The sequence below is a fragment of the Haplochromis burtoni genome, unplaced genomic scaffold (genome assembly GCF_018398535.1).
Source record: "Haplochromis burtoni strain Fernald_Lab_line unplaced genomic scaffold, NCSU_Asbu1 Contig_28, whole genome shotgun sequence".
Lineage (NCBI taxonomy): Eukaryota > Metazoa > Chordata > Actinopteri > Cichliformes > Cichlidae > Haplochromis > Haplochromis burtoni.
In genome coordinates, this window is record NW_024582389.1 from 2,023,855 (window position 1) to 2,038,881 (window position 15,027).

At 42.4% G+C, this 15,027-nt stretch overlaps 1 protein-coding gene across 7 annotated transcripts in view; it reads right to left on the reverse strand.

The window, feature by feature from the left end:
* The window catches only part of LOC102302487 (1-phosphatidylinositol 4,5-bisphosphate phosphodiesterase beta-4), a 69,239-nt gene that overhangs the window by 4,137 nt on the left and 50,075 nt on the right, over positions 1-15,027 (reverse strand). For all 7 annotated transcript variants that reach the window (XM_014332216.2, XM_014332217.2, XM_014332213.2 and 4 more), the window contains 31 exons: positions 13,835-13,914; positions 13,694-13,747; positions 13,518-13,599; positions 13,328-13,428; positions 12,821-12,878; positions 11,760-11,868; positions 10,972-11,182; positions 10,739-10,832; positions 10,498-10,577; positions 10,298-10,382; positions 10,107-10,197; positions 9,939-10,034; positions 9,554-9,702; positions 9,226-9,312; positions 8,969-9,113; positions 8,773-8,857; positions 8,071-8,195; positions 7,321-7,372; positions 6,686-6,788; positions 6,043-6,207; positions 4,486-4,690; positions 3,738-3,826; positions 3,469-3,625; positions 3,329-3,378; positions 2,941-3,006; positions 2,035-2,150; positions 1,243-1,318; positions 965-1,140; positions 710-811; positions 554-611; positions 71-157 (listed from right to left, as the gene is read on the reverse strand). In XM_014332216.2, coding sequence (XP_014187702.1) covers positions 71-157; positions 554-611; positions 710-811; positions 965-1,140; positions 1,243-1,318; positions 2,035-2,150; positions 2,941-3,006; positions 3,329-3,378; positions 3,469-3,625; positions 3,738-3,826; positions 4,486-4,690; positions 6,043-6,207; positions 6,686-6,788; positions 7,321-7,372; positions 8,071-8,195; positions 8,773-8,857; positions 8,969-9,113; positions 9,226-9,312; positions 9,554-9,702; positions 9,939-10,034; positions 10,107-10,197; positions 10,298-10,382; positions 10,498-10,577; positions 10,739-10,832; positions 10,972-11,182; positions 11,760-11,868; positions 12,821-12,878; positions 13,328-13,428; positions 13,518-13,599; positions 13,694-13,747; positions 13,835-13,914 — 3,234 coding nt within the window. The remainder of the gene's footprint in view (positions 1-70; positions 158-553; positions 612-709; positions 812-964; positions 1,141-1,242; positions 1,319-2,034; positions 2,151-2,940; positions 3,007-3,328; positions 3,379-3,468; positions 3,626-3,737; positions 3,827-4,485; positions 4,691-6,042; positions 6,208-6,685; positions 6,789-7,320; positions 7,373-8,070; positions 8,196-8,772; positions 8,858-8,968; positions 9,114-9,225; positions 9,313-9,553; positions 9,703-9,938; positions 10,035-10,106; positions 10,198-10,297; positions 10,383-10,497; positions 10,578-10,738; positions 10,833-10,971; positions 11,183-11,759; positions 11,869-12,820; positions 12,879-13,327; positions 13,429-13,517; positions 13,600-13,693; positions 13,748-13,834; positions 13,915-15,027) is intronic.

The window sequence follows — 15,027 nt, forward strand, 5'->3', positions numbered from 1 at the left end:
AATCACAGTTACTGCTATCTAGATCAATTTACACTGTAGTGGCAGTAAAAGGTAATTTCCTTCTATGTACCTGCTCATTGAACTTCTCCAGTTTCTCCAGCTGCTCTCTCTGGTTTTTCTGTAGCTGCTCCATCTCCTTCTGATGCTTCATAGCCAGCTGCAGAAACATGGAGACAAAGGCAATAAACTAAATTGTCATAAATAAATAGCAATGTTTTTTATTACAATGAAATATGTTTTAGTAGGGGGAGTCATTTGGAGCATTTGATTCAAGATTAATGATCATTATGCAACACTGGGTTGTAAAACAAAATTCTGATGTCGTCACAAACAAGAATGACAGGCTGTCTCAGCCTGAGGAAAGAAACTACTCTGAGGTTGAGCGCTGCAGGAGCAACAACTTCTTTATCACTTGCCCAATGGCAGCAGGGTGAACAGACTGAGGGATATTACACTTTGTATTTAAATTCCAACAATGTTAATCCAGTGCACAGGCTAAAGGAATAATGATTGAAGTGCTCTTCAGCTGAGGAACAAAAAATAAACATCCTACCCGCTTCCTCTCATCCAGGAACTTCTTGGTGTTGCTGCTGTTTAGCTCCCGCACTCTCCTTCAGAGCGGAACAAAACCATCACAACATGAAGTTACAATGAGCGCTTAAGAGCCCCAAAACAACGACTGAACGATTACATCACGGGCGTGACCCACCTCTCTCGCTCTGCCTTATTTTTGATAGTCTTGTCCTGGCTGATGGCTTTACTGTTTTCCATGGACATCTTAGCCTGGTTGGCACGCATCTCTTTGCTCTGCCTGCATTGTGGAACAAGCAGCTGCATATAAGACAAGTTGTCTGCATCCAATTTTTGGCAATAAAATCTCAGAGTTGCTGCCCCAAATGATCATGTCTGATCACTCGCAGTAATCCATCCCTATGTGTGTGAGCAAGCTGTGCGGGTCTCTCACCTTTCATGAATGAATTTGAGCTGCAGGGTCTGCTGCTCCTGGACAGTGGCCAAGAGCTTCTTGAGGTGTTCACACTGCTGGGTGACGTGGCTGTCCTTCATCTCCTGCTCCTCACTGCTGTGACTACTGATTAGCTCTGACCACTCTTTGGTGTGCTGTGCTGTGATGTCCTTTACCTGCATGCGAACACACGAGCGCATTAATAACTCACAGCTAAGATACTTGTCATCCTCACATCTAATAATAGCTTTGTGGATAGAGCGTTTGCTGTAAGTTACCTTGGTTTTATGATCAGCAACTAGCGTTTGAATCTTATCTTCTGTCTCCTTCTTCAGCTCTTGGCAGTTGTTTTCACTGTAAGGAACCCACATGTACAAGTGGACAAGAGAAGTTTAGTTGAATTGATCTTAAGGAAAGGAGTCAAGAGGGGTGGGCAAAGTTAGGTATGTCTTTGATTTGTCTCTGTGCATAAATGGTTATTTGCAAAGCTTCATATCACACATGGAGCTTTATAGAAGCAGTGTCGAGTCTTGCACGGGGACCTCCTGTCCTCTTTGTGTGCTCTGTGCAGTTTGACACAGCTAATATTATTTTTTGAGCTCTAGATGTCGAGGTTTGCCAGTGTAGCAGGCAGAATAGAACCCAAATGCAGGACTCTGGAAACTAGAAATGAACTCAATAACACAGCTTTAATGGTCTACAGGGGGAAAGAGAACAAAAAAACATTCACTGAGCAGGAAAGAGGCAAACAATAAATACACACAAGGCAGTTAGGGAGAAACACAAGGGAACATAGCTGCAACAAATCAGGAAAACTAGACAGGTAACTTAAAACTCAACATGAAGCACACAAGACTATCAAAATAAAACTGGAGCTAACACCAAGACACAGACCCAAATCTCAGAATTTGACAGAGACAAAAAGATAAACAAACAGAGACAAGACTGACTTCACAAGGGAGACACTAAAGGACAAAACACAGAGATGAGACTAGTGTGTGTGTGTGTGTGTGTGTGTGTGTGTGTGTGTGTGTGTGTGTGTGTGTGTGTTTGCTTTTGTCTCCACCTACCCTCGTTTCTTGATGGCTTTCTCTAGTAGCTTCTCCAGAGTTACCTTCTCCTTATCGTGCAGAGACACTATCTTGTCCACCTGAGTGCAGTGAGTTTTCTGCATTGTATTTTGATCCTAGTGCAGAAAAGGGAGACACGTTTATTATTTATAATTATTATTTATTATATATAAGTATTTACTTATGCCATGCAAATGCAGTTTTAACCTATATTGAAACCAATTTGGAATCAGCACAACAGGCAGCAGCAACAACAACAACGATTATTGTTTGTAATACACTCATGTTGATTTTGTTGCTCCCCCTGAATAATGAACCAGCAGCTTTCTTTTTTTCAGCCAACAGATGGGTCTGCAGGTACTGATATACATATGTTAAGCAACAGGACTAAATTCTGTGATGATTAATCTGCATGTATGACTGAGCCAGCAGCCAATATAAACTGTGCCGATCGCTGTTTGAAGAAAAACAGCAAATCATTATGTGTCTGGATCTATAGACACTTCTCAGTATTTTAACATATGTGCCTTCTTTACTCCTGGGATATAACTCAAATCTCCACAAATCCATCCCTGAGAGGAAGGGAAAAGGAAAAGCTTGCAGTAAAGAAACAGTTGTATAATTTCCTGCATCTCTCTTATACAGACTTGCTTTGTGCAGCCAGGAGACACTAGAAGCAATATGACACATTAGCATACTCAGAAGCACCCTATGTACATTATGAATGGACTGTGTGTGTGTGTGTGTGTGTCTGTGTGTGTGCAGTCAGTGGTCAGTGGAAGATGAAAGGTAGAGCCGCCTCCCCTTCCACCGTTTCTATCCCTCTGAGCATCAATAACTGTCAGGAATAAACAGCAGCCCCTTTGTATTATTAGCAGACAGGTCTGCAGTAAAACAGTCACCCACCTTTGAGTGTTTCTTCTTTAGAGTGTTGAGCTCCTTCTGCTGCTTTTTAATCAATTTAAGGTACGACTGCAGTGGGAGAGATCCATGTTTAGTCACGATGTACAATATACTAGACTCAGGCAGCATTAATAGTTGGCGTGCAGTTACTTCCATGAGATAATTGTGAGTTTAATATTGGTGCAAAATCATAACTACAATAGTATTGGTTATTACTAAAATATAACACAAAGTAGTTATTGTTTTTTAGGTCTAAACATGATACAGACAATGTCAACACCTGAAGCAAAGATTACTTCTATATAATTGCTCATTTTCATACATATGCCTGTACAGACTAAACTAAAGGAAACCTGCTGCTGAGCTATGTGACAGGAGTTACAATACCAACCTTCATTTGCTTTAAGTCATCAATGCTGACAGTAGGCACGAGTGCGTTATCTGAAACAGCAGTGGAAACAAATGTTATTCTGTGTTTACATAGTTCGCATACAGCATGTTTAATATGTCTGTCTTTACGTCAGCGTATACCCTTCTTGGCTTCGGTCGTGTTATTTTGGGCAGCGTTGGAAGTCTGGGCCATGTCTGAGCTGGCTTGCGGTGTCACACTGGTTTTCACGGTGTCACCTTTACCCTTCCCTTTCTTGTCGTTTTTTGAGCTTCCGCTGGGAACATCTGCTATGTCGTTCTACAAAGGAAAAGAGACGCATTTATTCAAACTGGCTGCATCCTTTCATCAGATACATGCGATCAGACCAGTTTTGGATTCGTATGGGCGCCGCTTCCAAACCCATGTGTACCGTGTCAATTCCCAGTGCTTTCATCTGGTCAGCTCTCTTCTCTGCTATAGTCAAAAACTTCTTTGGGTCTGATAGAGCATCCACAATAGCTGAAACACAAAGAGATTTAGAAGATTTCGTCATGAGCCTGGTGGGCTGAATGAATAACCTGACGCTGAAATGTGTCATTCAGTGCAAACTTTGTATGACACAGCTTTGCGTTCCTGTCTACGTTCTGAGAAAGTCTCCTTATCAAATCTGAAATCATCTTCACGTCTTGTTTAAATAACCGTTACTAGGGAACAGGATCTTATTTTCAGCTCTTGGTAAAGAGCTGCTTGAGTAGGAAAGTGATAGCGACAGATCTTGCAGAATAACCACTAATGGTTACAGTAATGATTCCTCAGTGCGAGCCCGTTGGCTTTATTTAATGACAACTCCAATTGTCCTGCTCATTTGTATGCTCGTGCCTGTTCGAAACCATTACTGCAGAGTCACTGTCATCATCATTTGTGCCACGCCATTACTGTGAATGTTAAAACCAAGGCAGAGAAAAAGCGAGCAGGAGAGAGTTTTCTTGCTTTCCTTTCTCCTCTCCTCTCCCTGCAGGCTACAGCAGCTGCTTTATTATACTGCTCTCAGAATACTTATGGCGGATATTAAAGGTTATCTATACAAAACAAACTTATAGTTCTGTTTTACCCATGCACTGAAGTCTATCCAGTAATATAAAGTACATTAAGTGCTGCAATTTGTGTGTTTCCCTCACCTCCGAAGCCGTCGGGCACGTAGGTCTTGAGGATGATTTGGCAGAAGACGGTGGGCAACGACAGCGGCTTGTTGCCTTCGTTTCTCAGAGAGATGTGGCGGTAGCCAGCCTGCAGGCCGTCAAGAGGCAGGATGCGCTGCCCAATCAGCTTATTGTTGTCGTCGTAGACTGCGATGCGCAGCACGGCCAGGTCTGGTAAGATCACCTAGAAGGAAGGCATGAAGGGAAACAGTGGGTAAGAGGGAGGAGTAACCACACTGAAAAAAAGGAAAAAGAAACGTTGCCATTAGTTCTGCCGACATTTTGGAAGTGTACTGAGCTCATTCTGCTCTGATAATGTTTAAAAAGATAAATATTTGCCAGACAAAGCAGTAAAAGAAAGCAGCATCATTAAAGGGGAAGGTCGAAGATGGAACTGCAAGGGACACAATCGGGGTATAGTCCATGTGTGATAAAAGAAAAAGACGCGATAAAGGAGGAACACACTGCATATCTGACTGCTGACAAGCCCGTCTCTGCAGCTAGTATGCATCCAAGGAGTGGAGAATATCTCGTGTACATATGTATGCTTTTAACTTGTGTCTGCAGATGAGCTTCTGTACTCACACCCTTGGAAAAAAAGAGAGCGAGAGAGTGTCTTAACTGGGCTTCTATGTGAAGATAAGAGGATGATTAATACAAAGACGATGGGAAGGTGGGAGATAAGGCTGAAGAATACTCACTGGAGATGAATGGGTAGAAGCATCGCGTGTGTGTGTGTGTTTGCCTACACATTCACAGCCCTGCTGATGCACTGTGTATTGTTCACTTGCAGTCATGACAGCGGTGTGTATGCATGCAAAAAGTGTGGCGGCATTTGAGGGCATCTGTGTGTGTGGAGGTGAGAAACGAATCTTGCTTGCAGACTGCTTATGATGGCCCTCTTTGATAGGTGTGTGTGTGTGTGTGTGTGTGTGTGTGTGTGGCACTGCGGCAGGCTGTGATTGATGGTGTGTGTTAGGAAGCTGGAGTCACAGTCATGGCTGAGAGACTTCCTATTCTGCTGAGAGCAGCACTATTACACACATGTTCCTCTCTCTCTTTGGCTCCCATCTCTTTTATTTTCCCTTTAATTCTCTCCCTCACCTCTAATTATCTTTCTTTTCATTTCTGTGGCTCCTTTCCTCACTTCCTTTTTCTTTTTCTGTCAGTCAGTATACAGTAGATTGTGTTTCGTTTTTTATGTCACACTTTTATTATTCAACAGTATCCCAAATCACTCCGTTTCTGTATTCTCACTTTGTATTCTCCATCTGCTTCCTCCTCTCCCTAACTCTTGCTACTATTATCTTAGATTTCATTGTTGTCTCCTTTCCTTCTCCTTCCACCCTTTGTACTGGAGTAAGATGAGAATCAGGCTGCTTCTCATGTCACTAAGATCTTTCTCCAACCCAAATAATAGATTTTTCTCCCCCAGTTTCCATTTCCATTGGCTCATCCCAAATGGGACTACGTGCCGCAACATTTTTTCAACTCACTGCATCCATTATTGTTGCCCCGTCTATCCGTTCGTGCTACCTTTCTGAAGACGAATGGCTCCTCGTTGTAGGCAGGGTTCAGTCCATTGTTCATCACCATGCGAGTGCGAAACTCTTTCCGGATGGTGTCCGTTGGCAGTCCATACATGTCGACTTCAACGTAGGTCCCGATTTTCTTGTCAGAGAGAAACTGTCCTGAGAACACCTAAAAAAGAAGCAGACCATTCTCAGTGCTTTGGAGAGGTGTTGATTTTACAGCAATATTATCTGCACAGGTTCATTCAGTGCACTGTGGGGTGGCTGTGGCTCAAGAGGTACTGCAACCTATATACTAATCAGAAGTTTGGTGATTCAGTCTGCATGCCAGTGTCCTTGGGCAAGATACTGAACCCAGAGTTGCTCCTGAATATGAATAGGTGAATGAGTCATGTTGCATAAAGCGCTTTGAGTCCTCTAGGAGAGTAAAAAAAAGCGCGATATAAGAACCACTGTAATTTGTACAGCATGCCACATCTAAGCCTGAAACCAACCTTCAACATGATATTATCTGTAGGTTTCACAGACATGGATGAAACCTAGTTCCACTGAAAAAAAAGTTTGGTTTAAGACTAGGCTGAATCCCTGAATGGAAATCCCTTATCCACTTTTTCCCTGAATGATTTATTAGTACTGCACGACCTAACCTGTACACTGCAGGTTGCAGCGATGACACCATCCACCGGTGTCTCTGAGAATGGGTCAAACATCCTGTCTGACCGCCGCATGAAGTCGGGCTTCAGCAGGTACCTGACGTGCACAGAAGATGCACATGAGGAAAGCGGCCACGCACAAACCCATCAATGAACACACTTTTGTTTTGTAAAATCTGATTATGATGCCTTTACAAACATTTTTTTGTTGTTGATGTCTCCCGATTTAGAATAAATGTAGCACACGAAGGTACTGTGCATATGTGTATGCTAACCAGGGGCCCATCAGAGTAACATTAATAGTGATGACTGTCTGCAAAAGCCTCGATCTCGCCACATATAAGATTTCCAGCATTAGCAGGAAAATCTCTGCCCTCAGGGACGGTATTAAAGGCGAGGCATGGAGACGACAAGGGAGAGAGGAAGAGACAGATGACTGCCGAGAGAAGAGGAGCTTCCTTCTCGAAAGCACTCATTGGTTTTTGGAAAAGATAGTAGCTGCGGTCGCTTCTGGCAGTCGCTAATGAGATGTGACAAGCTATAATTGATGAGCTTTAGAGAGGAGTGGAGAGGGAGGGAGGGGACAGACCGGAATGAACTAAAGACAGGAGTTGAGGAGCTGTGCTCACCCGCAGGAACCATTGTACTCAAACTTTCCTTGGTTCAGCTGCATGGCCAGATCTGAGAGAAGAGTGAGAATGATAAGTGATTAGTAACTGCAATATATACACGCCAGTGTTTAAACATCAAAACAATCCAAATAAATTAATGACTAAAAAAGAAAACCGAGAAACCCCATCATTCAAAGACTGAATTTTTTCTGAATCTGAGTGAATGGGTTTGTAATATTTTCCCTGACTCCCCCTTAGCTCCAAGTCCCCAGACCCCTGCCTAAAGCCTCACATATGCCCCACTCACAGCAGGCCATATGGTCTAATGTCTAATGCCTCTGGACATAGGACAGCAGCTGTTTCACTCCCTGTTAAGGTGTTTATATGGCAGCAACAGTTTGATAGTGTGTGTGAGTGTTTGTAAGAGGTCAGAGATAAACAGAGGTACGAATTCAGCTGCATTTATTTAGCAATTTTGCACACACGAAAAGATATTGATTCTATTTAAATGAGCTGACACCAAATCCAAACTTCAATTCAGAAACTTGTTTTTTTTTCCTGCATGAATATATTTGCAGCTGCGAGATGGTCGTTTCGTAGCTTCACAGTCAACCCTTCCCCACATGCAGAAGATGCTCTGAGCATGATCAGAGGGTTACTTGAAATTAGATTTGAGTGTGTATTTTGTAATATGAAGTTACATATACTATGAGTGGTGTTGTATGGGTGAGTGTGAGGTTAGAGGTCCCATGTTGCATGCTGTGGTACCTGGGGTCTGGAAGTTGAGTGAGACCATCTGGCAGCCTGCGTTCCAGAAGATCTGAGGCATGTAATTACTGGAGTCCACCCGGCCCCCTTTGGGGTAGATACGGCTCATCTGACGCTTGTTGTAGCTGTGCTGAAGCTCAGGAAAATTTGAAAAAAAAAGGGAGGGAGAACATGTGTGTTTCAACACATGTGTGTGCGTGTGTGCATTAAACAGACTGTACAACTATTTTTAGTGTGAACAGCTTGGGTCAAGCAGTCCCACTGGAGGGGAGAGAGAGGCTGTGTGTCAGGCTGAAAGCACACTGGGCTCTAGAGGCCTCAAGTTCTTTTCCGACAGCAGAGTGGAAACAAGTATGGCTAAAAAACATCAGTTCTGAGCCGACGTTCAGCTCTCATTTAGGTGACCTCAATCTATAAAGTTCAAACTCAGATTTCATTGGAAATTTATGTCTCTTCATGCATCTCAGTAAAGTGTCTGAGCTGTTTCCCTTAAAGTCTCATAGAGTTTAAACTTAAAACCTAAACTTGGTGAAATCTGATCTTATGCTGATTAAAGTTTACATACATCCTGTAACGATAACTTAAATGTATTATTTATCTACATTTTTCCTACCTTAGCGTCCCTTTTTTTTTTTAATAGCTGTTCTATTTTCTAGAAAAATCCAATGCAACTGGCTGATCTGACAAATGCTCAAAGGATACTTCACAAACTCAATGGCATTAGTCTTCAGATAGCCCAGGCCAACTGACTCGTTAAAAGATGACATGTTATGGTGGATATTCCTTTCTGAAAAACAAAAGAAAAGCTGATTAACATTTATTTTGACAGGCAGTAATTGATTGATTGTTCTATGAGGCTCTTACATGAGAAATGACAGCTAAAAGTTGAAGCTCTCACCTTCAGCTACATCAAAACTCTGGAACTTGACCGGCTGTGCATAGTTGACCATGGCTGACAGATACGGGTGGATGTTAGTGGTGGCTCCCACATAGGTGTACTGAGCTATCAGAGCCTCTTCTAAGTCTTCTGCCACATCTACAGTCTGAACAGCACAAGCACACATACACATGGCTCAATAACCTAGTCTTATTCATCAGCCCAGAGACAGCAGTCAGCTTTTAGTGGGGTAAAAAGGGGACGGGATGGGCACTTGCCTTCTTGTTGTTGTCTTGGTCAGATGCTTCAGAGATGTCTGTGGCGTCGGTTGCTTCAGATATCTCTGTCACCTCATCTTCAGGTACCTAAGAACACATCCATACAAAACACCCATTAATGGGATGTTCGTGTTAGTGGTAGATTTGACTGAATTTGGGCCATAGTAGTCCAATGTCCTATATTTAGCAAATGGTACAGGGGGAAAAACTGTTACAGTTAGCCGTTTTAATCTCACCTGCCGGGGATGTATAACAAACCAGAGGGCTTCTCTGCAATGTCCACAGATTCGTTTTAGTGTTTCAGTAGCAAGTCGACACTCAAACCTACCTTCTTAATACTGTTGCTTTGCTCGTCATCTTTCCTTGAGCTGACAGCATTACTCTGAGAAACACTGTTGGATTCTTTCTCGCTGGTTGCTTCAGAAACACTGCTGGGGGCCTCCGAATTCAAATCCTTATCCTCTGCCTCTTTTTCTCCTGCGCTCACATATACAGAACAACACAAATCAATAGCAAAGCTGATTTTTTTTCCCCTCCAACATTAATATTTTACTTATTCCTTGGTGCATTTACTTTAGCGAGTGTTTGCACTTGATGTTCTACTTTGCATTTTTCAGCATAAACCTATCGCTTACTGCTCGTACAAGAGGCTGTCACGCACATTACTACGATTTATTATTTCACATAGAAACACAGGCTGTCAGACATCTGACCGTTCTCTGTGTCGTCTTCATTCTCCTCTCCCATAATGATAGCAGGGGTGTTTGTCTCTCCTGCCTCCATGTGTTTCTTGAAGGCCTCGAGCTGCTCTGTATTGCACACATAAGGATGTTAAAGACAGACAAATCTCATAAAATCACATAGATGTGCTGTCTACATACTCTGTTCGACTTCAGGTTTCAAGCGTTTGTTTTTGATGAGGATTTTCCGCTTGAGCTCACTTGGAGAGGGTAAAGGACGCCCAGGTTCAATCTGCCAAAGAGAAAAGAACTTTTACACTTAAGTAAATATGAGTATAACCCAATCAGAGCAAATTCTAAGAAATACTTTGTATTAGAAAGAGAGGATTTACCGCATAGTTCTCCAAAGGCTGTTTGAGGAGCAGGTCACCGAAGATCTCCTCGCAGTACTTGGCCATCTTGTACTGCTGAGGTTTACTAAGTAACACAGTCACAAAAATACATAATATGTCTATGTATTGATTATTTGTGAAAAATGTATGCAAATAAAAGCAATCCTTACACATTCGATGTTTACTGATTATAAATGTACCTGCAGTGATTTTCAAATGACAAAATAACAGGAAAGTCTGATGTGACAAATGCTGTCTCCTTAATGGCTTGGATAACATCCTGTGGCAGGAGAAGAAAAACATTAGGTGTGAGGAGGATGAATCATAACAAGCCATCAAATGTTATATCAAACTCTGAACACAAGGGGGCAGACTTACATTATGAAATAGCATTAAAGCAGTAACTGAAAGACTGAACAAAGTTGGGTTTTTTGTGTTCACCTTGAACAGGATATCTGTGCACATGGCCTTGCCATGAGTAATGATGGGTTCCTGGTCCTCTCCTTTCCCATCCCAGCAGTCCAGCTCCACACATCTAATGCAAAGCACACAGAAATGTCTCTGTCCACAAGCTGCACGTGCAACTGAGCTTTAGCATAGCCAGATAAACCTAAGAGTGGATGATACACGTGTGTTTGTCAACCCATCCGAGTACACCATATTAACATAAATACCTGCATCCAGCCAGCAGGACCTGCCGGTACATCTCTACTGAGGACTTCCCTCCAAACTGTCGGCCTGTCAAGTACGTGTTGTGGGAGGAGCTGATGAAGTAATGGGCCAGCGGCTGGTCCATATCTTGGTACAGTTCCAGCCGGTCCAGGAACACTGGAGCATTTTCATCTGACATTAGGTACCGGCAGAAGCCATCACTGGACATGTGACCTGAACAGAACAAGGACGGACACGAAGGGCGTAACTTAGTGGTAGAATATTATTTATTGTTAAACTTTGTGAATATTTCTTTAAGGTGAAAGCAGTATAAAACTCTGAAAATATTCTTGTAATTTTTTTTATTTATTTTGGAAAAATGTAACATGTATTTGTAGAAGAAGTGTTCTAAAGTAAACAGAACAAATGGCTTTTATAATTCACTCTATCACTAAGTATTTTATTAGTATATACATTTTTATCATTACTAACTCTGAATTCAGCACAAGACGTGCAAATGTCAGGCCATGCCTTCCTGCGTGTTTATATCAAAACAACAGCTACTTGATGTTTAACTACTGTAGATTCTTTTGGGAATCTAAATGTGTATTTAAAAAGCAGCAGAGCTATGTGTACAACCATTTCATCATGATGATAACAGGGGAAAAATAAACTCCGGCACTTGACAATAAATATTTAGCCCTGGAGAAAATGTGCCAACAATCTGGTTTTCCGTTCAAGGTAACACCTGCAGATGGCAGCAAAGCCTAAAACATCTCCCTCCCTCTGGTTTGCCCACACGGTTCTTTACCTTTCTTCTTCAGATCTTCGTCTCTCTCGTATTTCTCGATGATCTGCATGGCTCTCTTGGGGTCGTAGAATGGAAACAGAATCTCATTTAACCTTGGGTCGCGCTGGTTCTGTGAAGCGAAACACAAACGCAGTCATCCCTCTATTCATCGTCTCCAGTAATTTCCCAGCACAAATCTAATTTAGGACAAACGCATCTTGCGCTACACGCAGGATAGGAGCAAACTTATTACAATATGTTTACACTCTCAATTTGTTATGCCTGATCAAAGGTACTGAACTCAGGACTATGTGATTGGCTTTCATCACTTACTATTTAAGAAATATTATCTATATATCATTAGTATACACACAGGCACATAACATTTAGACAGCAAGTACTAAAAGCACTGATCAAGGTGATTATTATACGGCAGTATAAACAAAGACCTGTGAGCCACACTAACAGGTGCAGAGATTAAATGTTGCTTAGAAGCAAAGAATCACATGTGTTTGAGGGAATCAAGGTGGCATTCACAAAAACAACAGCAAACATTCAAACATCATGAACATGTCGCTGCCCACTCACAGAGCCAGGTGGGGAATTTAATCTGATTGGCGAGCCCAGAGCATGAAGCAGCGCAAACACGTGACTGCACAGCAGCAGGACTAGGCAGGTATTCAGCAACACAGAGCAGCACAGCCACAGAACACATATACGCACAGCAGGGAACGAGACGAACCGAGCAGGAAGCAACAGGATGGAAACCTCGACCCTCCCGTTGCTACGGCAACACCAATCAGACACGGGGGGGGAGAAGGAGGCAAGCCACGGTAAGGAGAACATGGGATGACGGTGGGCATGCAGAATAAGGGAGGTGGTTGAAGATGCCCTTGCAGGCCCACTCAAAGTTAAATGTTGTGTCCATCCAATTTGATTAAGGTGGACTAATGTGCAGTCGGGCCTGGGAGCAGGGCGACTTCTACCTCAGAGCAGGATGAGAGTAAGAGCAGCAGGAGTTGCAGGGAAGGGCACACGCAAGCTAAATACAGAGAGAAGTTAATGAATGATAAAGAGCTTACTTCATTCAGAAAGCTGACTAACTGGTCTACAGTTAAATAATCAGTTTTGTTCCCATTGCTGCAGAGAGATTAATTAGAAAAACAAAACAAAATGTTATGCTCCTTAAAATCGAAACCCTCAGTCATTCACACAGTCAGTCAAAATTAGAAAAGCCAGTCTTTACAGTTACATTACGCTTTTAGTAGTATCTTGTTAATCATCACTCTTCTTTGACTGTTGTCATTAGGTTGAACATAATTAATGTTGAACGGTGGAAGCAGGTTAGGCTGTCCAGACATAGTTAGTGCGGCAGGCACAGAAACATTTGTCCTGATTATTTCCAACATGATGCAGCAGCTCTCACTTGGGGAATATTTAAACAGATGATATCATTGTTCTGCTCAGGCACAAGGTAACGCAGGTACAATACGTTGCTGGGTAATGCTGTTAAATGTGTATTCGGAGGATATTTTATTATTTTTAAGGTACAAAACAATTAAAAAGAGCAGACGAGATGAAACACTTACATTTTCTTGAAGAGCTCCTCTATATCTGTGCGAGGGCAGATCTTCTGTGTGAGCGCGTAAAAAATGTCAAAGGTAAAATCTGCTGGTTCAATCTCATCGTTCTGTAAAAGGTAAGTGAGAGAGTCATTTCCTCACAGTTTTCTTTCAGCGTAACAAACTCGGACACATCTGACTTCCAGTATTGTCTGACCTTTCCACTAGGAAGGCCCAGATCCTTCAGAGCCTGAAAGATCCCCTTCTCCGTTTTGCCTGATGCAAATGTCCGAGTGATGCTTTAAGAAGAGGAGGAGGATAAGGTGAAGATGAGTGAATGATATTGTATAAAAAAAACAACAACCCAAAAACATACTTTAAACGCACTCTTACCCTCTTACAGGAATCTTCCCATTCACGTTGGTAAGGAAACACATTCTCATCCAACTAAACAAAAACAGGAAGTAGGATTAAGGCGTCTTACTGAAGAAGGCACAGCCAAGTTATTACAACTGTGCTGCGAATTGCACTCACTGTTTCTTGAGGCATGTCATTGGACAGACGTTGTTGGCCTTAACGTTGTGAATCACTGACCTCAAACCCTCGATCCACTTCTGCAAACAAACAAGCACAAGTATTCAGGACGCACACGCACACGTATACACACTCCTGCCACTTAAAACCACTGAACAAATTACATAGCATTCAAAAGAGCACCCAGTTTGCATTGTGTTAAGAGGTGAATGTCTTTGGGGAAATAAACAAGCAAATGAATTGCTCTTTAATCAACAGTCTTGTGATAGGGGCCTTGACAGGACCATCATTAACACAGACACAAAAAACACACACACAGTGATAAACAGCGACCTGTTGCAAGGCTACAAGGAGTGATGATAAACAAACAGCTAGAGAAGGCCTGTGACTGCCCATGAATATGCTGCCTCATGCATCCATGTAAAGGCCACTGATAATCCGAACACTTCTGAGCCTCCTCTCTGAATGTCTGTCCCTCCTTGTGCTAAACCCTCCTCCACTTCCACAACAAATTTCTACTGGTGTCATTATAAAAACATTAAATGCGATGGCTTGTGCAGCAGGGGCAGTCTGTTTGGGCCCGTGGTGTTCACGAAGCAGCGCGCTGATGTAAATATCTCTGTCATCTATTGAGGCCTGCTCTTTACTGTAGGGCCACCTGTATGCTGGGAGGGGTGCTGATGGTGTCGCGGTGCATTTGTGTCTATGTGTGTGCGAGAGAGATAAAGAGGGACCGTGTTTTTGACTGTGGGGGACGTGCTCATGTATTTTAACCTGTGAGTGTACGTGTTTGTGTTTGTGCTCCCTGCTGTGGGCTGCTGCATGAATATCATTGGCAGCCCCGTGGCACAAACAGCAGTTATAACACCCACCAGCATGAAGGGAAAAAACAAAAAACAAAAAAAACACCCTCTCATGGGAAATGAATAAACACCAATCCGGTGGTGCCAAATAACAGATCTGTGCTCAAAAAACTAAAAACACCAGCTTGTTCTAAAGCTACTGGTGATTTTAAATTTTTCTACAAACTGACATCTGTAAAAACATTATGTATACCATGCTCCAAAATTATTATGCAAATAGGATTTTAGTGTTATAAACACTCAATTTTCTTTGTGTTCAGTTAAACTCATGGATAGTGTTGTGTCTCAGGGCTCTTTGGATCACTGATATCAATCAGACATAACTAGTTT